General features: G+C 40.3%; 2 protein-coding genes across 6 annotated transcripts in view; one reads left to right on the forward strand and one right to left on the reverse strand.

Annotated features, from left to right (window-relative positions):
- Positions 1–20,419, forward strand: part of SCAF4 (SR-related CTD associated factor 4) — a 59,975-nt gene extending 39,556 nt beyond the window's left edge. For 3 of the 5 annotated variants that reach the window (XM_081234981.1, XM_081234980.1, XM_081234982.1), the window contains 4 exons: positions 626–791; positions 881–967; positions 1,124–1,315; positions 15,372–16,664. In XM_081234981.1, coding sequence (XP_081091107.1) covers positions 626–791; positions 881–967; positions 1,124–1,315; positions 15,372–16,300 — 1,374 coding nt within the window. In that variant the 3' untranslated portion in view covers positions 16,301–16,664. Of the gene's footprint in view, positions 1–625; positions 792–880; positions 968–1,123; positions 1,316–15,371; positions 16,665–19,856 lie in introns of those variants that run through there. The other 2 variants (XM_081234984.1, XM_081234983.1) reach the window with 2 other exon arrangements.
- On the reverse strand, positions 18,898–26,551 carry SOD1 (superoxide dismutase 1). The gene is made up of 5 exons (XM_081234985.1): positions 26,380–26,551; positions 23,123–23,216; positions 21,367–21,436; positions 20,428–20,545; positions 18,898–19,323 (listed from the first exon to the last, which is right to left on the reverse strand). Exons 1-5 carry the CDS (start codon positions 26,449–26,451, stop codon positions 19,216–19,218), a joined length of 462 nt encoding a protein of 153 aa, XP_081091111.1. The 5' UTR covers positions 26,452–26,551; the 3' UTR covers positions 18,898–19,215.
- Between the last annotated feature and the right edge of the window lie 75 nt (positions 26,552–26,626).

The raw sequence follows: 26,626 nt of genomic DNA on the forward strand, positions 1-26,626 counted from the left end.
CACTCTTTAATCCCCATAATTATGTGAGGTTGGGACTTTTCCATTTTACAGATGAGTAAACTGAGGTCTAGGGAGTGTGATGTAAGTAGCTTGCTCGGGGTCACAAAACGACTTGAAAGGGGGGGCCAGGCACTTTGACCCTAAGGACTTGTGATCTTAATCACTGTGCAGATTACCAGGTAGCCTTTTTAAAAGTATTTCTCAAACTTATTGACCTAACCGTGAGACATTTTTAAACATATTAATGTTCTAGCAGAACACCAATATAGGTGCTGGTGAATTACAGTGTGAATTTGCTGTCATAAAGTAGAGAGTAAATATGTGATTTCTGGGAATTCCTTGGTGGTCCAGTGGTTAAGACGCCGTGCTTCCACTGCAGGGGGCACAGGTTTGATCCCTGGTCGGGGAACTAAGATCCCGGATGCCGCGTGGTGCGGCCAAATAGAAAAAGGGAAAAATATGTGGTTTCTATTGTTTAGGGGTAGGTGCAGATTACCACCTGTTATCTAATAAATGTATTCACATAATAAGCACAATTTAGAGATTCCTTTTTTCTTTGTCTCTGCACACTGGGTGGGTGGGAGGGTGGCTAGATATGTGGCTTCATTTTCCCTTTTCTTTCTAGGTCCCACCACATCAGCCAGGACCTCCTGTAGTTGGTGCTCTCCAACCACCCACTTTCACGCCTCCTTTGGGAATTCCCCCTCCAGGCTTTGGTCCTGGTGTTCCTCCTCCTCCACCTCCTCCACCATTTCTGCGCCCAGGATTCAACCCAATGCATTTACCACCAGGTACACTAAGTTATTTGAGAAGACATTCTTTTTTTAGAGCCTGAAATAAAGTGACACAACTTCAATTGACATTATTTTTCTTATTCTAGGTTTTCTTCCTCCTGGACCCCCACCTCCTATAACTCCACCAGTATCCATTCCTCCTCCTCACACTCCACCAATAAACATCCCAAACTGTAAGCATGTTTTTCCTTTGTGTTCACTTGTCCTCTTGAAATTGAGAGTAGGAGGGAGAATGGACCAGTAATAGGACCTATAGTATGGCAAAAGAATGTTGACCGGGAGATAATTATTTATTCAGCTTCACATGTTGATGTAATTATATTCCTTAGCTACTATCGCTGGTATAAATGAAGACACTACAAAAGACTTATCTATTGGAAATCCCATTCCAACAGTGGTGTCTGGGGCTAGAGGAAACGCCGAGTCTGGTGACAGTGTGAAAATGTATGGTTCTGCTGTGCCACCTGCTGCACCCACGAATCTGCCCACCCCTCCTGTAACCCAGCCTGTTTCACTTCTTGGTAAGTTAAGTTTTTTATCATTAGTTTTCTTTCCCCTGCCCAAGTTAGGCTTTTTATATAAAAATGCTAATTTTGGTAAAATGTTCTCCGAGGCTATTTTTCTTTGAGGAAGATCTTTCTCTTAAATATGTGTACTTTAGTCTTTACCAAGAATATGCTCAAGAGAGAGCCTCAAAAATGAAATCATGTTTGTTTGTCTGTCTTGAATAAAAGTTTGGATTTGCACATCTTAATTTGGTATAGCAAAGTGATTAAACTAATCTCTATAAAAAGGAGTTGGTACATAGTCCATGATTAACAAAACCCCAGACATCGCAGCTTTATAAGAGAGAGCATTTCTTTAACAATGTGGGTTTTTTCCCTGTCTGGACTAATTTTTATACATTTAAAATCCCTGGACTTTGGTAGCATTCTCTGTGGGCTAGCAAAGAAATTATCTTTGATACATTACAATAAAATGGCTTTGTTACCTGAGTGACAGTTGAACAGCCTGAGGCAATGCTTTTTCCACTGACCCCTCATTTTTCTCCTGCAAGAGTTCATCTGTTGTATGCTTTACCCACAACTCTACTTCTGTGATCCACGGAAGTGTGGTTTAGATTGTTTACATCTTTAGGAGGCCTTACCCTTGCTTGCTTGAATTATAAGTGAATATGTCATATACTTGTTAATAGTGACCATCCTATAACAATTAATAAATTGTTGTATTTGAAGTGGTATTGCCAAATACAATTAACACTTGATTCTCCTAATGGGTAGTTAATTCATCCTTAGTGTTAGAATATTCTAGTCCTGTGAGCCCGTTGTATTTTTCAGAGGTATGTGTGTGCAAATGTTTGCTTTCATAATCTTAGTTTTTTTAAGGAAAGAGCGTATTGGTTACTTCTGGGATGTAGGACTGTGGGACATTGGTTTGTGATGTAGGACTTTTACTTTTCACCTACAGCTTTCAGTACTGTTGGAAATTTTCACTTTGTTGCATGTACTACATTTATAATAAAAATCAATTTATTTTTAAATGGCATGCTGTCTTCTGCCCTCTCTAAGACTGAGTTTAGGCTGATAATAAACTTGATTTTTATTTCTTTTAGTACACAGACTGGGTAATGGTAAAGAGGATTTAGGGTTAAAATTTGTCACAAGTAATGTAGCAGTAGTCATCATAATGATGGAAAATGATTTGTTTAATGGGGAGGTTGCTTAAGAGGTCTGTGCCCTAATGGAAGTCATAGTAGAAGGAACAGTGAACTAGGAGCCAGGAAACCTTAATATCTTTGGATCTCAGTTTTGTTATGCTTCTCCCCCCTCCCCCATATTTGTAATAAGATGGTTACACAAGCATCACAGAATCTAAGTTGGGTAGAATTTTCTGATCAGCTTCTTTCCTCCACCCCACACGCATGCCCCTGATTGTGAATTCTCTTTAAAATGAAGTTTCCTACTCTGGTATCCATGGGTATTAGGCCACCTGAGACTTTACAGAATTTCATGCATTTGTGGTTTTTTTCTGGTCTTAGTAAATTCACTGAATGAATGAAAAGATTTCATCATCTCCAAGACTTTAATAACGACTACTTTCGAACAACCTTTAAGAATAAATAACCCAGGGAGTTCCCTGGTGGCCTAGTGGTTAGGATTCTGGGCTTTCACTGCTGTGGCCCGGGTTCATTCCCTGGTCAGGAAACTGAGATCCCACAAGCCACACGGCGCAGCCCCCACCCCAAAAAAGAATAAATTACCTGCCTTTTATTTAACATTTAGGTCTTGGAGACTCTGCCCTTCTATTTCTTATCACTACTGAAATATATAATTTAAACTCTCAGCCAACATGTGAAACAAAATAAAACACAAATCAGAAGTTGGTGAGCATGAAAAATAAACTTAGTAAGCTAGTCACTGCTAGAAAATAATTAAATTTCTTAGCATTTATCATTATCTCACATACCTGTTTGGATGCCCATCTCCTCCCACCCCCAAGAATGGAAGCTCCATGAGAGAGGACCATTATTATGTAAGTGGATGGATGGATGGTTTTCAGTGTAGGACTGTTTATACTTCACCTCTGATGATGATCTTTGTCTGTAACTTTTAAAACAAAATTTAGAAATTGAAGGCTGTTCCAGATCTGGAAAGGTTAAAATATGACATAACATAAAAATGAAAACTGGTTTGTTAAAATAGGCACTTTTAACTAAACTGCAGTAGTTTAGTTGAATCATGAGAAAGAGAGCCTTCCATTTTCCTTCAATTAGAAATCTTGAAAAGAATATCCCATGAATTTGACCTTTTATAGAAATGAGACTTTTTAATGTATATGCAAATAAAGGAGGATTTAACCAAAAGACTAATCACAATTCCATCGTTTTGATAAAGGAATATAGTAATCACATGCAATATTGTAGCACTAAAGGATCAGTAAACAGGTTGAATATTGTTGATGTTAACCAAGTAACAGAATACTAGAACTAAGATGCTTTCAAGTTTTCTCTTGGTGCTCTAATGTTTTCTCTTATGATAATAAAAAGCAATGTTATACTATACAGAAAACTTTAAGCCTAGAAGGTGATACTAAACTTGTTTCTTCAACTGTGAGAAAAGGAATGAAATGTCACACCGGGGTGTTGTGATCATTCAGTTGGGCTAACATATATAAACAACTGACATGGGGCCTGCCACAGAGTAGGCACTCAGTGAACGGTGGGTGCTTATGACAGGTAAGGAATGTCATAGACGATATTTAGCATACCTAGAGAAGAGTACTGGAAATTCTAAAATTATATTGCTTACTTGTGATTTATTTTAAACTGTTAAAATTGTGAGCAGAGGAAAGCAGCCTTTTTAGGGAAGTATGTACCTTGGCATGGTTGCCTCAGATATTTCGTGGTATATTAGACCAAGAGATAAGTTCACATGTATTAAAGTTCCATCAGTTGGCTTTACTGAGAAAATGTGTGTTAGTCATAGTGGCATTTCATTTAAATAGCACAATATGGTATCTGTATTCTTCCTATTAATGATACTCAAATTGTTTTCTTACAGTGGAAGCTAAATGTATCCTTGAGACTTAACTGAGTTCTTGGATCCTAATTTCTGAAATGTGGCAATAATATTTTTAAAGTAGAGGGCCAAAAAAACATTTCAACAAACAGATCTTCCAAAATTCTGTTGTAGGCCCTGGTTATGAAGGAGGTGGTGGGGTGCTTTAAGGATGGTTTGGTGTAAAGAAATTTCTGAATGATCAGACTTAAGTGTGGATGTTAGTTTGGGAGTGATGACTACCTCTTTCTGGAATTGGGCTGAAGTAGCCCTCGCTACCAGATTTGTAGGGAACTACCTCCATCTTTTAGAGATTTTGATTATTTTAGTAACTGACAATCTGAAAACATAAAACTATTCGATGCACAATAATAACTCATTATCACTTGATTTTAAAGGAATCTGTTCTTAGTACCTCACACTTCAAAATAGCTAGAGCAGTGGTCATTTCATAAAAGCTAAAGAAAACAGTACAGTTGTTGACCATTTAGGAGAGAAAGAATATTAAAGGTGATAGCAATTCAGTACATTCTCTTCACTGTATAAGTGTATGTGTTTACTTTTCCAAACTTTTGTATATGTATCTCTAATACAATGTACAGCATATTTTTATTTAAAATTTCATTGTAAATGTGAAATTTGGGTTACTTTGGTGTTCCAAACAATAAAAAAGTACACAAAAAAATGTTTGTTTGTGTTACATATCTCTATTGTGTTACCAGCATATCCATAATATCTTTTCAAGGAAAAATTAAGCTAAATCGGATTCATTCCTATTGTGGAAAATTAAAGTCTCTTCTCTTGCCAGATACATTTACTCATTAATTATTATTATACAGAGATTCTCTACAGTTTTGTCACACTGCAATAGATGATGGTAAAATTTATAAGAATTGGGTATGTGTAAAATTGCTTCTTATTGATAATATTTGTTACCAAATATTTAAAGCAAAAGTCACAGATTGGTAGCCTACAGGCTGACTTGCTGGGCAGTAGTATGATGTATACTTCGTGCTTGATTTTCACACATCCTTGCCTGGCCTCGATAGGCATTTGATGTTCCAAAATTTGGACACTTCAAGAATTATGTAGACAGAATTGGTTTGTGAATTAAACAGGCGTGTTTGCTTTTATGCAATAGCTATCTATGATCCTTAAGACTGCCTTGAAGATGAATAATTTTACTATTAAGTTCTGTAATGCCTTTTGACTCTTGAACAACGCGGTGATTAGGGGCGCCAACTCCCATGCAGTCAAAACTCCACACGTAACTTTATAGTTGGCCCTCTATATCCGAGGTCCCACATCTGCAGATTCAACCAACTACGGATCGTGTAGTACATATTTACTGGAAAAAAAAAATCTGTGTATAAGTGGGTCCGTACAGTTCAAACCTGTGTTATTCAAGGGTCAACTGTACTTTAAAATTGATATTTGACTTGTGATTTCACTTAGCTTTAGATTTTTCTGCCTAGAATTTTGATACTTTTATAATTAGTAATTTTTAACACTATAAATTAGAACATTAGAGCACCAATCTACTAGTGTGAATAACATTCAAAGGAAACCTGAAGAAAATTCTCAAAAGTTTTTTTAATAATAACACCTAATTTTTTAAACACTTTTTGCATTTTAATATTCTTCCTTATTGTAGACTTTGTTATAATATTGGTTATATTAACCTATAACCCAGAGGGGTCTACCAGATGTTTGTTTATCCTATAAAAGTGTTCTTTGAAAGCTTTAAAATATTTGAGTTGGTACTCTAAATATTGCATTATATTATTCCACTGTGTTTCCCAAATACTCATCACAGTGCCTTCAACTTTGTATATAACATTGTTCAATGAATGTTTTAATAGTGATCGATCCACAGCAGATATTTACCTTGGATATGAATTTATGCATGAATACACACTATATTTTCTCAGAAGGCGAAGCACTTCAAAACATGGAGAAGGTCTTGCACGAAAACTTGAAAGCTGCTTATCACATTGTCTCCATCTCTCTCAGCACTTCCTAGGCTGCAGAACTCCAGCCTAAAGAGTCTCTTTTAAGTTTAAATCTCTCTGACATCTCTTTGGGCCTGAGGAAGGTGGGAGGGGCAGAAACTCTGGGCTCTAGATTGATTTTGGTAGACAAAGATAATGCTGTGAAGAATTTCAGGTAAGATTTTTTTCCAGCTAACACTGAAAATAAAATTTCCTATGGATGATCTCATTCAGTGATGGATTACCAGTATATCCCAAGCTTCTTGACTCTAATAGTACAACTCTTAACTCTAAGTCACGGCTGTTATACTTTGCCAGTTACAATAAAATAGCAATTCATATAGAAACAAATTCTTAAAAAACGACTATAAATGAGCTATAGGGAAATTGACCAAACCTTATTGTACGTTATTTTGCAAAAAATCCAGGGAGTCATTTTAAAGAGATAGTGGTCTCTGGTTCTTCATTTGAAATTATGGTTTTCATGTATTAGATTTTATCAAAACGTACCCCATGCTAAAAATAGATACACATCTTAGTCTGTCTGCGCTATATGTTATTGAAAACTCAAATTTCTTTTAGCAATCTCTTGCTACCATTCTAAGAACGATTCTTTTTTTGGTATAATAATGTATGATGCAATCTAAAATGTACTCTCTCTCATTCTTTGAAAACTAGCTCCGCATTTTTCCATTCTCCCCTTCTCCCATCACAGTACCTCCTGTAAGAATCACCTGGGAGTCTTTTCAAAATAATTAGGGCCTAAATGTTGTTAACTGGTGAACCTAGGCGAAGGAAATACATGTATGGGTTGTACTGTTATTTCAATTTTCCAAAGGTTTGTAGTTTAAAAAAAAAAAACACTTTTAATGATTAAACAAATACATGTATATATGCCTTGGGGCTCTCAGGGCACTGGTGGGAGAGATGAGATAAAAGTGGCTGGTATATCCTTTTCCTTGTATGAACAAATTTTGAGTTAGGTCCGTGCACAATGCCACAGTGACATTCATTCGTTTGGAATCAAGAAAAGGTGGAACTGCGACTAGGAGCGGAAAAGGCGGTTGTGAAAGAAATTGCAGCTTTTCTCAAAATTTCAGATATTCATAGGTTTACAATGGAAAGAGACTCACCGCCCTGGGGGAGAGACCTGGACCTTGTAGCCACTGCTTTTGTCCCCGAGAGGTATCTTGTTGATGAGTTTAGTCACCCCTAATGCCACCACCATTGATTCACTCATACGTTCAACATGTATTTACGCCAGTACCTGCTGTGTGCCAGGCACCCTTCTGGGTACTAGAGATCCCTGAATGACAAGACAGGGCCTGTCTTCCTGGAGCTTACATTCTAGTAGGGACTTAGATAGTAAGTAAACTAATAATTTCCCATGAAGCTATTCCTCTGAAGAGAGTAAAGCAGAGAACGGGATTGGAGGAATGTCGTGTGAGATGTACTCTTTTATATAGGATGGCCAAGGAAGGCTTCTAAGGAGGTAATACAGAGAAATAATAGAGGAAGAGCCATAGAGACACCGGGAAAACATCTCATTTAGAGAGGAGAACAGAAGGGGGGCTCAGACTGAGAACAGACTTGGCTTGTTGGAGGGACTACAGTGGGCTGTTGGGGTTGAGCAGTGCGATCATAAGGAAGAGCAGCAGCAGGTGATCAGAGCTGGTTGTCGGGCCAGAGTACCACAGGAAGTATGGGTCTTCAACACTTTAAATCTGGTTTCCATCTTGCACAGGATTATGGATGGCTCTTCCGTAGAAAGCGAACTATAGGAGTTGGTAAGAGTAGAAAGGGGAGACTGGTTTGGATGCCATTGGAGTAGATCAGAGTGCCAACAGCTTGAACTAGGGTGGCACAGCAGAGGTAACAAGCATTTGGATTCTGAACTTACTTTGAAGATACAGCCTTCAGAATGGCCTTATTGTATATGTGAGAGAAAGGAGTCAGGAACAACTGTGTTTCTGACCTGAGCAATTTAATTGAGTGTCATTGCCGTTCCTCAGATGGGCAGATCTCAAAGAGGAGTGGGCTTAGGATGAGGATGTCAAGTTAAATGTTGGATGTTTTAACTTTGACATTCAGGTGCAGATGACAGCTAAACAACTGATAAAGTCTAAAGATGTAAATTCTGCCGTAATCAGCAAATATAATATGTACAGCCACCAGAGTCTGTGAGATTACCTAGGGAGGGAGTGTAGTGAGAGGGATGAGCCCAGGAAAACGTCAGCGTTTAGCAGTTGAAAATACGATACAGAGAACTGAGACATGATGGGAACTCTCCTAAGGAGTTTGTATATATATCAATCCTTTAAGCCTTACAGTTCTTTGAAGTCAACACAGTTATCCCCATTTTGTAGATGGGGAATCAGAGGCATAAAGAGATGAAGTGACCTGCCCAAGGTCACAGCTCCATGTGGCAGCACCTAGAATTCAAGGTACCCTTATTCCAACACCTGTGCTTTTTAACCACTGTCCTCTACTGTTCCATCCAGCAAAGGATACTGAGAAGGTGCAGCTAGAGGGCTAGGAAGCAAAAGTAGAGGAAGGTATTCCGGAAGCCCAGTAAAGAAAGTTCCCAGGAAGGAGGGAGAGATCAACTATCAGATGCCATTTTTGGGTCAAAGAAGAGTGCTGAGACTTGCTAACGGGATTTATCAAAATGAAGGCTTCTGGATGACCTTGAGAAATGTGGTTTTATTGGAGTGGTGGGTTCAGAAGCCTATGTAAGTATATATAGATATAGGGTCAGGAGAGAATGAGAGACACAAGAAATGGATGCAGTGATTTTGGACATCTCTCTGAGGAGATGTGCTATACAGGGGAACAGTGGAACGGGGATGAGCTGAAGGGAGATATAAGGTGAGGGCAGTTCTTTCGTGTTTATTTCTAAAAGACGACTCTAGCATGTTCATTATTGGAAAACCCAGTAGACGGGAAATTTTTGTTGCAAGAAAGAAGAGATATTTGCTAGGTTGATATTATGTAGGAGAGGGTATGGATTCAGAGTTTGAACGTGGGGCACAGGTGTTGACAGATGGAAGGCGTAGTACGGATACAGGTGCAGGTAAATCGGTAGGTTTGGTGGTAAGTAGGTGGATTAAAAAAGCCTTTCTAGATGCCTTTTTAAAAAAAAATACCAACTAGGATAAATAAAATGTGGTATTTCCATTTAACAGTACTTGATAATGAAAAGGAATGAAGTACTTAATACATGCTACAACATGGATGGGCCTTGAAAAAATACGCTAAGTGAAAGAAGCCGGTCGCAAAGGGTCACATATTGTATGAGTCCACATTTATGAAATGTCCAGAATAGGCAAGTCCATAGAGACAGAAAATAAAATGTGTGGTTGCCTGGGGGTTGGGGTGGAGTTGGGGGAAAACAGGAAATGACGGTTAATGGATACAGGGTTTCTTTTTTTTTTTTTTTTTTTTTTTTTTGCGGTACGCGGGCCTCTCACTGTTGTGGCCTCTCCCGTTGCGGAGCACAGGCTCCGGACGCGCAGGCTCAGCGGCCATGGCTCACGGGCCCAGCCGCTCCGCGGCATGTGGGATCCTCCCGGACCGGGGCACGATCCCGCGTCCCCTGCATCGGCCGGCGGACTCTCAACCACTGCACCACCAGGGAAGCCCACAGGGTTTCTTTTGAGGTGATGAAAACGTTCTAAAATTTATTTCGATGGTTGCCCAACTCTGAATATATTAAAAAAAAAACATTGAATTACACCCTTTATGTGGGTGAATTGTAGGCTATGTGAATTTTACCTCCCAGAAGCTATATAAAACCAGATAAGAATAGACAGGATTAAGGAGAAACAGGAACATGTGAAATAGATATCTAGAAACATAAGAATGTGAATTGACTAGGGAAATTAGAATTGCTGGCCAGGATTAAGGGAGCATTTGTGGTTGTAGTTATAAATAAAATGAGACCAGTCAGCATGTTGGAGGTGGTGCCCAGCCATATTCAGGTGCAGTTTAGGTAGAAGAGTTGCATTTAAAACCAGTGTTGAGGTTTTTCCAGGCAACATGGTAAGGGAGAACTGTGGACCGCAAGACAGGTAAGGAGGAGAGTAAAGACGTGAAGGGCATTGGGGACTTGATCCTAGTGGGATTGAAGGTTATTCTGGGAAAGAGGGCCAGAGAGTGGGGTACTTGAAAGTGAGAATTCAGAAGTGATAAAGTTACTTGTAATGAAAGGTCCAGGACTTCCTAGAGGCGTTGGCTGTGGTAGAATGGAAGACAAGATGATGGGCGGAGAAGAGGTACAAGAACTGCCTTTTCTACTGATTGGCCTTTTCAGATGTTCTCTCTGCCCTTCCTCCTGCTCTCCCTTTCGTTTTTCACATAGCAAATCCTTGCTTTTTTCTTTTTTTTTTTTCCCCTTTTTTTGAAAGATCCAACTTAAATTTACATCCTCCATGAAAGTGTTCAACTAACATTCTCCTGCCATTCAGGGTCCACACTGGTCTCCAGTCATGATATCAGCCGTCCCCTCCTTCACCACCCCTTTAATCTTTTAACAGACCTATTCTTTATTTCCCATAATTACCAACGTCTTTGCTATAGAAAGCACTGGCACCTCCCCTTTAATCTTGATTTTTACTTTTTAATTGTGCATGTGGTTTTTTTTGATTCATCATAGGAAATAGCCTTGGTTATTTGAACTTCAGTGTATTTCTTATACTTCTTGAATTTAAATAGAGACATTTGGGGCTGTCACTGTTTTGGTCTGCCTTAAAATCTTGCTGTGTTAGGAAATTTGGAGTCTTCTATCTTTAGTGTGAGTTTCCCCAGGTCTGAACTCTTCCCTTTTTTGTTTCATCCATGTTCTGGATAAGTTAACACCATGGCTCTTCTGAGCTCTGTACATTTAATCAATCACTTCAGCACATTTCCACCAGGTGTAGCCTAGGCCCCTCCAGCTCTCAATATTAACATATGAAATTTGTTGTCTGTCTCCAAAAATTGCTTCTCTTTCTAAATTCCTTCACTGAGTTGATGCCTTCATCCACCCACTCATTCGAACCAGAGAGCTATGTTCCTCCATCTCTTATATTCTTCCAGTCCTGCCTACTAAAGGGCTTAAATCTGTTCATCTCTCGCACCTCGTTCATTTGTCTCTCACCTCTCTTCCCTAGATTCTTGGAATAAGAGCCTAACTACTCTTCAGTGTCCTCTGCCTCCTTGCTTTCCTGTATACTATTTGCTGGAGGGGTCTTTCAGAAATGAACATGAGGATCATCCCTGCTAAAAATTCCTCCGTGGTTTTCCCACCACTCTAGATCAAAGTCCAGGTTCCTTTTCATGGCATGTAAGACCTGGATTGCCCCGGCCTAACTGTTCAGCCTCAGAAACCTCATTTTTTTCTTTTTTAATTGATAGCAATCTGTATTCATACAGATTCTTTCTTGCTGCTTCAGTAATAAACCTCATCTTTTCTCTCCTTGATTTTCATCAAAAGACATTCTGTTGCAATTCTCAGAACAACACACTTTACTGCTTCGCTCTGCTAATAATATAATAGGCCTTTCCAGAAGCCGCTGTTCTCTTTAACCAGTGATGTCCTTCCTTAAATAGGCCTTGAATGTTCTTCCTTTCCTTTGGGACCCAATTCAGACATTCCCCTGGGACTCCTGGTCAGATTCACACACACTGACTTTGTCAGTTCCACCTCTGTCACCATAGTAGTGTGTGCCATCTCCTATAGCAGTTGACATTTGTCTGTTTCTACTAGGTTATGTCCTGTTTGAAGGAGAAGATTATTTTTTTTAATCTTCATATCCCCAGCACATTACATATGTTAATAATGTAAAGCTTAGATGTTCAACATATGTATGAATAACTGAATTTCTTAAAGTTTTTAACTCTAGAAAACTTGTCAGGTATTTCACGTCCTACTTCCAAATAAAATGAATAATTGCTTTGAATGTCCTTTAGACTTGGGTAACTCACTGTGTATTCCACTGGTATATGCATCATGACAGCTTTCCTAATAAAAATAAAAATGAAATTCAGCTCTTATACCTACCAAGGGCTTATGCCACCTGATATATTTTTTAATTAAATATAACTGTTATTATAAAAGCAGTACTTTTTTGTTCACTGCAAAACAACAGATGAGAAAAAAATATCTAATTCCACCACTTCTGTGCCCTGAAGGCCAACATTTGGAGCTATGGGAATTCTATTGGGGGAATCTGTAAACTTTGTTGGTCCGTAAAGGGTTAAAAGGAAATCGGCTTATTTACAAAAGAGGGAAAGAATTTGAGTGAATAATATTTTAAGTAAATCCCAAATACAAATATCCACATATACGGAATAGATGAATTAGACTATGTTTTTCTCTTTATTAAAAATGTGCTTTGTAGGAGTTTGAAATATATGGGTACTGTAAAAGTTAACCCTGTTAAATGAACCTGTATGTACCCTCAAATGCATGTTATAAAAAACTTAGAGATGTGTTGCTAGAGATCGGTTTATATTTTATAAAGAATCATTGCCCATTTGCTCTCTTCTGTACAAGATTGAGGTTGGGCTTGCTTCCTTTGGCAGCTGTCAGATTGGTAGCCGAGGAAGCCATCATTATGGGGAAATCAGGAATAGGACCTTCCCATTGTCCTGCAAATGTCTGTTTCCTTCATCTGCACTTAATTCTTTTGTTACAATAAGATGCTTTGAACCCCTCCCTCATTTTTCTAGTGTTATTTAAAACTTGCTATTGGCCCCTTGAGCATATAGTTAGGTACTGGAATGTGCCACAGCAAGTCTTTAGCAGAGTAAACATTGACCATGTTCATCCTTGAGTAAAGCTGGTGGGAAAGTAAAGTTCGATTTGTTGAAGTGCTTCTCTATATGATGACTCTATTGAAGGAGGCTGTACATGGGTGCGCACATTTTATTTTGCTTGTTTTGAGTTGAAGTCCACAAATGTTGCGGCTCTACGATTTCTTTAAAAAGTGGGAGCAAGGATATATCCTAGGTGCCTTGTTATCCCCTGTATGGTATGTACTCAATATATGTTCACTAAATGATATGAAGAATGTTAGTTTGCCATGAATTTTGTATCAGTCTGAGATAATAGTATAAGCTCTGTAATATGTTCATTGTCTGGGATTTCCTAAGGAGAGTGTAAAGAGGCTATGGGGTCTTGGCCTTGTTCATCCAATTCATCATTTCTGGCTTTTCATTATGGTAATTAGCATTTCTCAACTTTAGGCCTGACATATGGAAGCATAATTTTTTCCCAGTTGCCAAAGTGCTTGACTCTAAACAGTGGTGAATATTGGGGGACCAGGAGAAGCCAGTAAGATCTCAATGATCAGAAAAGAAAAATGTGTTTTTGCAAAGTGAAATATTTAGTGTTAGGATACTTATCTGTCAAAATAGATGTGTAGAATAATATTTTCAGCACTTAACTGTGTACCAAGCTCTGAGCTCATGCTTATGTACTTTATCCCATTTAATCGCAACAAGAGGCAGGTATTATTATCCCCATTTCTGAGGCATGTGTCCAAGGTTGCTCCTATGTGAGATCCTTTTCACTGAATGTATTTCTCTTCAAGCATTTAAAAGAAGGTACTCTGTTTAAATAAATACCAAAGCGGTGAGTCTTCACGTTAAGAGTTATAAACTGATGCACATACATTTTCCAGTCTACTCTATTTAGTGCCTAAGTCTCACAGAACAGTATTGGACCATATGTCCTGAGGAACAAAAACTGAAGTAGAAATTCGTGTCTATCATATTAGTATTAATTGTTAATACAGAAAATCTAGGAGCAAATAGGACTTGTTAAATGTTTGCTAAAGTGAGTGGAAGTGATTGAAACTGTAAACATAAAATAATATGATGCTGGGGACAAAAAGATGAATAACTATTGGGTTTGCTCTCTGGTGGTTTTTCTGTCAGTGTCACGCAAGCATTTTTCTCACCATTGCCAGTTTATGGTCATAACCCACAACTTGCTCAAAGGCATTTCTGCAGTACATGGGTAAATGGCACATTTTGACAATATCTGGAACATTTTCCTTTATTAGAATAACTCTTGTTGGTCATAGTATTTGCCTTGTGATGTTTATATTTGCAGAGAAATAAATTGAGAGACCACGATACCTGTTACTTAAGTTGTGAACCACAACAGATCCTCCTTTTCCATGGTATTATAAATGACGGGTTGAATTTGTTTGATTCTTAAAGCATAAGCACACTCGTGTAAATGGGAAATAAAGCAAGTCATTGTCACTTTGAGCAGCAGCACTAACTTTATCAGTTTTGCCACCTTTGGGAAAGTGAATAGAAGGTGACTGGCTGGGCACTCAGCATTGTTCAGCAGGCATTTTGGCATAGCAGTTTACACGTTATGCTGTGCTTTGAAGAGGGACTTGTAAAAATAAACTCTACGTTTGTGTATGGATCTTTATTTTATAAACATTAAAGTAATGCTTACTGCATAATAACTGCACAAAGCATTTTAATGACATAGAATCAAAGAAACCTCCCTCTTCACTGGATTTTCTGGGTTATTGACCTCATTTTTTCCTAGTAAAAAGTCAAATTAAGACTTAGAGTAAGAAGTTTTCTTCTAAGAGTACACCTGAAATAACCTTCAGTTGGGTCAAATAGTTCAGTTCTTTATCTCATTAGTTCTTTTATCTCAGTGCCCGTGTGTTTCTCAAGTATTTTGAGTGGTAAACAGCTACTAGTCAAGGCTGTCTAGAAGGAGATTCTGACATACTCTTTCCAGAATTTGGTATATTACAATTTCTTTTTGCAGCTTATTTTGACCTGTACCTATCCTAGGTAGATGTGTATACATAGTATGTATCTCCAGGACTGCTTGCCCTGCGTTGTTACTGGGCCGTCACATTTTTCTGCTAGGTAGACAGGCAAACAGTATGAAATTTGAAGGTTTTGGGTTGAATTTCATTTTGCTTCAAGCTCCACAGGAAATAATTGAAAATAGAATATGCTGCCTTCTATGTTATGTTATTTACACTTTAATTTTTATTGCCTCGCAGGTACTCAAGGAGTTGCACCCGGCCCTGTAATCGGGCTCCAAGCCCCATCCACTGGTCTTCTTGGTGCCCGACCCGGCCTGATCCCACTCCAGCGCCCGCCGGGAATGCCTCCACCTCACCTGCCACGCTTTCCTTTGCTGCCGCCGCGCCCCGTGCCTCCGCATATGATGCACAGAGGCCCGCCACCAGGCCCCGGGGGCTTCGGGATGCCTCCGCCTCATGGAATGAAAGGTCCCTTTCCTCCCCACGGCCCCTTTGTCCGGCCCGGTGGAGTGCCAGGGCTCGGGGGCCCAGGGCCAGGCCCAGGGGGTCCCGAGGATAGAGATGGAAGGCAGCCGCCGCCGCAGCAGCCGCCGCCGGCACCGCAGCCGCAGCAACAGCCGCCGACGCAGCCGCCGTCGAACCAGCCGCCGCCGACGCAGCCACAGCCCTTTAGAAACGATAACAGGCAGCAGTTCACTTCAGGTAGAGACCAAGAAAGGTTTGGAAGAAGATCTTTTGGAAATAGGGTGGAAAATGACCGGGAACGGTATGGGAACCGTCATGATGATAGAGAGAATAGTAATCGTGAAAGGAGAGAGTGGGGAAGAAGGAGCCCTGACCGGGACAGGCACAGAGACTTGGAAGAGAGGAATAGACGCTCTAGTGGGCATCGAGACAGAGAGAGAGATTCTAGAGATAGAGAGTCTCGTAGAGAGAAGGAGGAAAACCGAGGCAAGGAGAAGCCCGAGGTGACAGACAGGGCAGGCGGTAACAAAACCGCTGAACCTCCCATTAGCCAAGTGGGAAATGTAGACACTGTTTCAGAACTTGATAAGGGGGAGTCTGAGCCTGCAGTTGTAAAACCTTCTGAAGAGTTACCTGCTGAGGCTACCTCATCCGTTGAACCTGAAAAGGATTCTGGCTCAGCAGCCGAGGCTCCTCGTTAGAGACTGGAATTTGTCCACATGTGACAGTGACACTTCCTGGAGTGTAGAGCTTGAAGTGTACAGATGCTGTATTATACTTGCTCCTGCTATATCACAGCCCCGCAGTAGTTGGTGGGGAATTGTAAGCAATTTGATTGCTTCCCTTCTATTTAAAAATAGCCACAAAATAACAAAAAATACTGAAAATATGAATAAATATTACCCTTTTTGCTGTAACTTTTTAAAAGTTTTGACTTTAAAAAGTTTACAAATCGTAATTAGAAGTGCTCTCTATTTTTTTTTTTTTTAATTTAAGACAAGGTAACGGTGAAAGCTCCTCAAAAACAATAGGGATGTTTTTAATAAACTCTATTTTCGTAACAAACTTTAATGTGTGCTATTCTTCCTACACTGCATTAAGGTGGAAAAGGATTGTTCACCATCAAAGTTTGAGCTGTTAATACTGTGTTGGAGTCTAAATTAGACTTGTATATTTGATGGAAATAGACATCTTTATATAGTTATTCTCAAACACTTCCATTTGTAATATTTTTTATTTTTAGCATTTCAATCGTAAGGCAAAGGTTAGTGGTTTTAATGTTAACTGAAAATCTTGTTTTGGAATTCAGTCAAGGGCTTCTTGCCATTGGCTTTGTGGTAAATGTTGCCCTAAATAATTGTAAAAAAATTTTTTCGCTGGGGGGAAAAACTGGACCCCAACATTACCCATTGTACTATAAATTATCTGATTGCTTGGGTATTACTTATTTAGAAAGAAGGTTGGGTGTTTTTCTTAACCATCCCATTAAATTTTTCAAAAGGGTGAAAGAAATCAAGGTTAGTATTTGCAACCTAAAAGCTTATGGTCTTACCTGTTTAAGGACTTAAATGCAACCTATTGTTTCTACAAGCCTTGCCTGTTGCCTTTCTTTACCATTTTTTTAAAGTCCCCTGCTGGGCAGAGGTAAACTGAACTTTTTGCCACTTACAAAGTACTTCTCTCTTTTCCTTAAAATTGTTGGGTTAACTAGGAAAATTAGTTGTAGGTTATCCAAGAGCTATTACATGAAGACATCCAAAGCCAAATCAAACCTATACCTGAAACAGTAGTACAGAAAAGCAGTTACATAAAGCTGCTTACCTAGTGCCAGGGAAAAGACCATTAACAAACATAATCCTAGAACTTTTGGCCTTGAAGCTTTTTTTCTTCTCAAATCACATTTTTAAACTGTCCTAGTTTCAGTGTGTGTTAACAGATGATAACTTTTCTTTACCCCAGGCGAAGCTGCTTTATTAGTTTGGTTTTGAGTTTTCTGCAGCAAGACCTTTGTTTTGATGGGGGCAAAGTGTATTTATCTAGGGCAATGTTCTCGAGTCCCTGCCTTTGGAAAGTAAGAGAAAATCCGGTTTCATATATGAAGATTTGAGTTATAAAATCTATCCTCAGTATTATGTTGGCCCACTGAGAAGTTTAAAAGTCCCAGCTGAAACTGCTTTTGGAAATAAATATACACCTGATTGATTGGTGTTCAGATTTCAAGGACTCACAGCCCTGTATTTCCAATTGAAAGTATTAAGGTCACCCTATTTGCACATGACAAAACCCCTAAAGTACCACGTGGTAGTAATTACACTTGAGGCTTTAAAGGACACAAGCAAGTCCTGTATTTGCTTCTTATCCCATTTATGTAACAAAACTGTACATTATGAAATCTGTTAGTGTTTGTTTTTAAATTCCCTACCTGATGGTAGTTGTAACCATTATTGTGAGCATACTGTTATCACCAATTTAAAAATTTGAAAACAAACCACCACTACAAACTCTTACTCTAAATTAGCTTTTCCTCTCCTAAGTGATCTTCGCTTGATAAAGTCCATCATATAATTTATGACCAACCAGAAATGTTGCTTATCTGGCTTCTCTATCAGAAGTAATATTCCATAATTTTCAATTAATAAACTATAACCCTCAAACCTGAGTTAGATTAACACTTTGCTTAAAAAGCATCCTCTTGCAGATACGTATTTCCATTAAGAGAAACAGACTTGAATTCGCTAACTGGGTGTGTCAGTTCTTGTACTTAAACAAACAGAGCCCACAATCAGACATCTCTTTGCTTCCACCTTACAGTGGCATAATGTATTTCTTTAAGGAGCTTATCTGAAAGCAGATTGTGCCAACCTCTACTTTTATTATAAACTAAACGTTCACGGTTCTACAAAAATGGAGTATGTGCTATTATTTGACAGGTAGGTGTCTTCTCAGCTACCTGAGGCTCTAACTAACTTGCCATTCACAATTTCACTGAAAGTTGTCAAAGGGCTCTCTTAAACTGTAACATCTACTTTTTAAAATAAAGGTACCACTTTAATTTCCCTAAAGCTAACAAAGGATAGCCTATTTGTCTGAGATTAAAGTTCAGCTTAGTCTTAGCTAAATGTACCAGTTGCTAAAATTTTAAACATTTTGATCTCATTTAAAACAAACACTTTCAAAAAAGAGCTCTATGAAAGTTAATACCCGTCAACATATTACTAAATTTGTTCCATTCAAGCTCTGTGTATGAGTATCAGAGCTAATTCAGAATTTCAATTTAGATACTTTAATAGGCTCAAAATACAGTAGTGCCACACAGAATGTTTATTGCAGGCTTGAGTGAGAACTGAAGAAATTCAGACAAATAATATCCATATGTGACTAAGTCTGGCAAAATACAGAGACCACTGAAACAAGACACTTTGAGTCTTATAAAATTATACAAATCTTCAAGTGATCGTAAATCCGTTCTTATTACAGGTACTTAAAGCAATTAAAAGTCACACAAAATACACTTTTAAGGTTACGGTGTTTAATGTTTATCTAGTTAAATTTCTACAACTAGCAAGATAACTAACATATGAGTTACTAGGACTCAAGACCACCTCCTAGGGAATGTTTACTGGGCGATCCCAATTACACCACAGGCCAAACGACTTCCAGCGTTTCCTGTCTTTGTACTTTCTTCATTTCCACCTCTGCCCAAGTCATCTGGTTTTTCATGGACCTTTAAAAAAATTTTAAGAACACATTAACTTAGGGCTATCAAGCAATTACCATCTCTTCTCAACAATACCCAAAACACTCTTAAGAACCATTTAATATTAGAAAATAACATGTTAAAGTAATTTTACTAGGAGGAAAGTATACTAATATTTAATCTAATAGTAAAAAGTAGAAACTACTCCTCAAAGCTTTTTCTTGTTGATGCAAAGAAATATTTACCCTTAAACACTAGGTAAGCAGTGCTATCTCTAAATGAAATACAAACAACCCATACAATTAGGTTACACGGCTGCCACATGCTGAATCCAACATGAGAAATTCTAGTAATCTCAGTTACAGTAGTCATTCTTTTATTGTATAAATTGCTTTGGGGGAAAAGAAAGTAAACAACAAAAAAGAACATCAAAATCATGCCTAATTACGGACCCATAAACAAGAGGTAATCCTAAAAATATCTTGACGTATTCAAGCAGTAGTAGTTTAAATTTTGCTCATCAAACACTGATACGTGATTTTTCTGCTTCACAACTACAGGTGAAGAAAATTCTAAGAATAAAAGGGTCAACTGAAAGGAGGTGTCTACTGAATGTTAACTGTCCTCTGGGGCAGGCAAAAGGGAGCCTATCCTAGGTGGTGTTCTGTATGAACCAGATGCAGCTCTACGTAACTTGGGGCAACTGCTTCCCACATATTAAACAAGTGATGATAACCTGCAGACATGAATGAATATTAGTACTGAGGTCCATCCGATTTCAGACTTAAGATGCTCTGGTTAACTACAAGGGGGAAACCCAGTAGTGGCAAGAAAGTCTGGCCATTTAAAAACTAGATAAAGACCACTCCTGTTTCTGTAACACAGATCTAATTAATATGATCAAATGTAATCTACTTTATTACCGCACCTTAGCAAAACAGTGTTCTTAACTGACCTAGATCATTAATTCATCTTCACTGTAATCGTCCAATAAAATAATTGCTTTTCCTAATCTGAACTAAAAGTACAATTTATATGGATCCTTAGAAACCAGGACTAATAATCATGAAAACATATGTGACCATGTGTTAGAAGTAATTTCATGCATATGCTTATTATATGAACACTTACCACCATTGTGCGGCCAATGATGGAATGGTCTCCGCAGAGTGAGATTATAGGATCTTCAATATACACTTTGGCCACACCACTTTGGTCAGCCTTCACATTGCCCAGGTCTCCAACATGCCTAACGTTGAAAAAGCATTAGAGGGATTAGGACTGGTTTCTATTTAACTTTAGTTCATGAGCTAAATTAAAAATGGACTGAGTCAGATATACAAGGGTGGGCTAAGAGGTGGATATAGTCTATATCAAATAGAACCCACTTTTCCAGACTGACAAAACCTTGAAAACATGTAAGTTTAAAAACAAGTAACTAGATGTTCTAGACACACAGCTCTTCAAACACAGGCTTCAAGTCTATAAAGCAATGCTCTGGGAAGAGTGGTGGGATGGGGTGCACCTCTAATTTCACAGGTAAAGGACCAAAGGGTAAACTCTAAGTTACTGAGTTACGCCTGTTAATTCCTGGCATGGCAGAGCTATGCCCCTAGGCCTCTGATATAAAAATAAATTAATCCTTGTCCTTTAAGTTTAATATTTTCCTGAAAGGCCCTCAGAAAACAAATACATACAAATGGGAGTCTCACTGAATTTTCAATATCAAATTTTTACCTACAAACCTTCCAGTGTTTCACGATGGTTTATTCTGCTAGTGGTTGACAGTACTGTTATTCATGACATTTCCTGTATTAGTTCCCTTTGACACTTGTATGAGCTCTATATTCAATAAATGCTACAAAACCAAACTGCTTTAAGTGTCCCTATTTGTCAATTCCTTAGCCCAAGGAGTAAGCCATTCCAGCACTTGGGGGCAAGGGGTTACATGGGGGCAACAAACTCAAGAGCAGAGGCGCAATTATCTTAGCACGCAATGTGCAAGTCATATATCCACACTGCCCCCTCAAAGCCGTCGCTATCATTTCAAAAAGAGTTAAGGTCACTCACCTCTCTTCATCCTTTGGCCCACCATGTTTCTTGGATAGAGGATTAAAGTGAGGACCTGCACTGGTACAGCCTGTTTACCAAAAAAAAAAAAAAAAAGTTAAATTATGAATCAAAATTCCAAAATAAGTTCTAAAAAGAAACTGGTCATTGCTAAAAACCTCAAATGGAGAAAGTACTGACCCACACTGTGACTTCTAGGCTAATAAAAACAGAAAGCAACACATTAAACAAAACGGGCAGGGAGTAAAGACATTCTAACTACTGGGTAACACTGGTAAAGTTAAATTAATACCCTTCTCTGGGCTTTGGTTTCTTCACTGCCCTGTAAAATGAGAAGGCCAAGACTTGATCTTCAATGGTTCTTCTATTAAAATCCCATGATAATGATCCTAGTTCACATGACAACAGGACACCTCAACTACAAAAAACTTATCTCCCCAGCAACATACCACCAGGCAGCTCTCCTGTTAGTGGCCTTTACTTCGTGCATGCAGAATGTAAAACGGCACCTTAATCCAAGGGCTGCTGCCCGGCACAACTCTGGGGCATTCACACTGTATTCTGTAAAAATGGCACTCCAGTGCACCAGGGAACAGCATTCACACAGAACACAACCACAACAGTGGAGGAGGCTCTTTCATGACATGGTTCTTCATTCAACAGCTGACAAAGTTTCCCCTGTTTACAGCTTTTATCCATCCTCTACCCAGGGAGAAGACATGCAGGTTACAGAAAGTAGCACAGTAAGTCAAAGCCACAGAGCAATCACCCCCCAAAGCAGAAGCAGTAAAACCAAAAAAAACGACTCGAGGAATTTTTTTTTAATTAATAATTTATTTTGCCTGCGCCGGGTCTTCGTTGCGGCACGCAGACTCTTAGTTGCAGCATGCATGCGGGATCTAGTTCCCCAACCAGGGATCCAACCCGGGCCCCCTGCATTGGGAACGTGGAGTCTTACCCACTGGACCACCAGGGAAGTCCCGGGACTTTTTATAATTGTTGAAATGGATCAAATCTGATCATTAAATCACTATTTACAGAAACCAAATTATGGAACATTAAAAACAAGTTCTAAGACGGAGGGGATATATGTATACATATAGCTGATTCACTTCACTGTACAGCGGAAACCAACACAACATTGTAAAGCAATTATACTCCAATACACACACACGTTCCAGCACAATGCATTAAGTTCTCATCATAAAAAGTCTGAACACTAAGTTTACTCAAATACAGCAATTTAACCCATAAGCTTTTGTTGACTTGCTTCTAAACCCAACTTGAGAAAATGAAGCACAATCCAAAGCGTGAACAGTTTACACCCCCTCATCAGTTTGTACCTTGCCCCTCCCCGCTAAGGCCCTTAGGCTAGAGGCACAGAGCTACCTCTGCAGGGTTCTGTAGATAAATGCACCCTGCTTGCCACACCCGCCCTCAAGCCCCAGCTCACCAACACCTGGGAGTAAAGGGGAAGGTCAGAAAGAAGCTGTGTTGTTTTCTACTGTTTTCTTAAAACACACCTGAGACTCTTATATAATCAACCCATAATCACGATACAAACATCAACTCCTTCTTCCATTCCACACGGAACAGTCAAAAGCCATTTTTATCCCTGAGATCGACTTTAGTAGTCATATTAACTTGACTTTTAAAAAAAAATGTCGCCAAGTTTTTAATGTTTGGGGGTAACTCAACTCAAGTGTATCTTATTAGGTGAAATAACTGTCAGTCACTAAACCAGCACAGCACCCACCTTGTGTATTATCTCCAAATTGATGGACATGGAATCCATGATCGCCTGCAGTCAATCCTGTAATGGATCCCGATACCACGACCGTCCCATCTTCCTTTATTCAAAGAAAAGTGCAAGAAGTTTGAGACAGCAAATGCTTCTGAACAAGGAAAACAGTTGAATTATCTTTACCACTCACAGGAAAGTGAAAAGAACATGGACTCAGGAGTCGAAAAATCTGTGTCCAAATCCCAATCCCAGGTCCGCCACCTTCCAGCAGTGAACCTCCAGCAAGCTGCTAAACTACTCTATTCATACGTAATATGAATACGTTCTTGTTTATTATGTAAATACTTCAAATAGGTCGTACTTGCGCATAGTGAGTGTATGTGTACAAATCAACCTTTTGAACCCAAATGTTAGCACATGATACACTTTTTAGCGCCCTACTTTCTTCATGCACTCTTCTATGTTAGCAATCATACAAATTTGCCTTAAAAAGAAAAAAAAAATATCCAACTTGCTACCCTAGGATCCCTGTTCTCCACTCTCCACCAGAGGGGTGTTTATCAGTTTCCAGCATGGCTATTTTTGATTTACAGCCAGAAAATATCGTACACCTCACTGCCCCTGGAGGACTGATCCTAGTGCAACCAGAAGTACTGCTTTCTCAAGTCTTTTTAGGCATTGAAACCTAGATAACCTTTCCACTACAGAGACCAAAAAGAAAGACCAATAAAACACTAAAGCAGGTGAAAAAAAAAAACACTGCAATTCAGGCAATGTTGATGGATAATGGTACCGCATGCTACATACAGAAATCAAAGAAGCTACTTCTACAGCTACAAAGAGATCTTAGGAAGTAAAATAAAATAGACACAGCATCCACACCATATAGTAGTACACGACGGTGTCTTTGTTGTTTAAAAAGCCAGGGCCAACAGTTCCAAGAGGTGTTGGCCTTGAAGATCCTACTTTCCCCTGGCTAGATACCACTGCTCAACGGAAGTGGCCTGGCAACCGCTGCCTCTTGTGTTTCTTTTTGAGAATAGATACACTATGATTCTTCTACGTACAACCGTTAATTTTGGAGAACCCCAAATGTGAAAGTTATTCCCCAAAACATGCCACGTCATCAAGAGCACAGACAGACAAACATGGCAGGTTCTTCCAAGCCTCCACTTAATTGGTAATGCATAGAGCACAAGAAGTTCAACAGTAAGCTGCCTGGGTACAACCCTGCAGGGACCAGGCTATTGTCTCAAATGAGTAAAACAGGTCAGGGAAGCAGGAGAAATGTACACTGGTCCAGCACAGCGTAGCCCTGGGCTAATGAAGGCTCAGTCTGGGCAGACCTCCAGATTTTTCAAGAGAAGCTAAGAATTTGGACTTATAGGTGAAAATTTCCGATTTTTGAAACTGGAAACTAATCCAAAATTTTAAACACTCAGTAGGCCAAGAAATACAGTTTATTGTCAATTTAATACATCTGCATATCCAAGGGTCTTTATCAGGTACAAAAAGCACCACCAAAATGAAGTTGGAACTTAAAAGAGGGGGAGCCATAGAAGCTGCTCAGGGAAGGTGGAAAAACCAGTGTGACTTCTGAATGCAACACCAGGAGTCGTTTTCTCAATGGCCACAGGGAAAGAATCCCTCAGAGGCTTCTTAGGTTCTCTAGTGGAGAGGAAAGGGGATGGACAAAACCAAGTCTTGCAAATGAAAACTGCAAAATTCAGTCAAATGTCAAAGAGCCTCTTCCAGAAAATTTGGAAACCACCTAAAGGAAAAAATTAAGCTCAAATATAAGCTCTCTCTCGTCTAAATCTCACAGATGGGGGACACTTACCTAGATTCCTTTGCATGTCCTCTCACATTTCCAGAAATCACTTTAACGACTAAATCTCATTCATATTCCCTCATGATTAACAAGCCAACATAAACAACTTTCCACCCACTGGTAACCTCACTAAGATGTGGGGGGACAGTCTTATCACAAGCACCTTCCTCACAACACCTGTGTTTTGCAGTATTATCAATGAGTCTGTATGTCTGTACACTTTATTTTACAAGATTCGTTCAGAGGTCTGTCCGCTACCATCTCAGTGAACAGGCCCACCGGTAGGGAAATTTCGAAGTCACTTTACCGGGAATTTGTTTAAACGAATGCTCCAAGAACAGAAGTGACAATTCCATGCAATGGAAATACTCTGGGTCTCCTAGCGCTGGACTTCCAAACCTCGTCCACTACCCTCTACCAACAGGAATTCTCAATTCTCCATGCACTGTTAAGAACGACTCTGGAAGCTTTAAAAAGAGCAACACTCAGACTGCGCCCCATCAGGTTTTGATGTAACTGATCCGGAGTTGAGCCCTGCTATCTGTAGTTTAAAAAGCTCCCCAAATGAGTCTGCTGTGCACCCAGAGTTAAAAATCGCTCCTCTGGAAAACCCCCAACAAGGGAGGCTGTTAGATCTCTGGCTTTTGGAGCTCTGGCCAGGGCCGTCCTCTTCGCCCTTAGAGGAGGACCCTGACCTAGAGCAGGGATCAGCAAACTTTTCTGTAAAGGATCACTGTCGCCTACTCTTGTTTTCACGACCCTTTAAACACAAACATAATAAAAGCATAAATATACAAAAGCCACTGAGCTCGAGGGCTGTACAAACACCGCCTCGGGACAGATTAGGCCCGCGGGCCGCTGTCTGCAGACCCCCTGAACTAGAGAGCTCAAGCTGGAAAAGAAGTCCCAAACGGATACGGATGCTACGAGACCCAGACGGCCCAGCCGCATCCGCCACCCCCGGGTCTCAAGGACCGGCCAGGCCTCGGACTGCGCAGCTCAGCATCCGCGGTATCTCAGGACCCAGAAACTGAGCCCGCAAGAAGGGCCGCAGCGTCCTCAAGCACCTCAGGTCTCCGCCCGGGCCTACGGACGCCGAGGAGGCGCCGGGGCAACCGGCCTTCCTCCCACGCTTTCTTTCCCTCCGAAACTCGCGGTGGTCGGCACCCACCGGGCCGGCCGGGTGTTCCCTCCCTGCACTCCCGCCCAGGCCTCGCCACGCACAGCCGCTGCCAGGCTCGCCCGGTGACTCAGCACTCCGCGGCCGCGCGCGGCTGGCGGCTCTGAGGGCGCCGCACGGCCGAGGACCCGGGGGACGCCGACCCGCCGACCCACGCGCCGGGGGCGTGGCGAGGTAGGCCCGAGGCCCCGCCGGCCGCTCCCGGGCACAGGTGTGCGGGCCCGGCCTCGCCGCCTGTCTCCCCACGCCGGTCCTTGCCTTTTGCTCGAAGTGGATGGTACCCTGCACCGGGCCGTCGCCCTTCAGCACGCACACGGCCTTCATCACCATGACTCGCGGGGACGCGCTCCGGTCCGCTGCGAAGGCCACACGAAAAGCGGGAAACACTGCAGAAGATGCCGACGCAAACAGACGACGCAGCACCACGCCGCGCCGGGGAACCTTTATATGCCGGGCCGCCGCACCCCGCCCACCCTGGCCCGGAACCAATCGCCGCCCGCGCTCC

The sequence above is a fragment of the Mesoplodon bidens genome, assembly GCF_964165515.1.
Source record: "Mesoplodon bidens genome assembly, chromosome: 5".
Classification (NCBI taxonomy): domain Eukaryota; kingdom Metazoa; phylum Chordata; class Mammalia; order Artiodactyla; family Ziphiidae; genus Mesoplodon; species Mesoplodon bidens.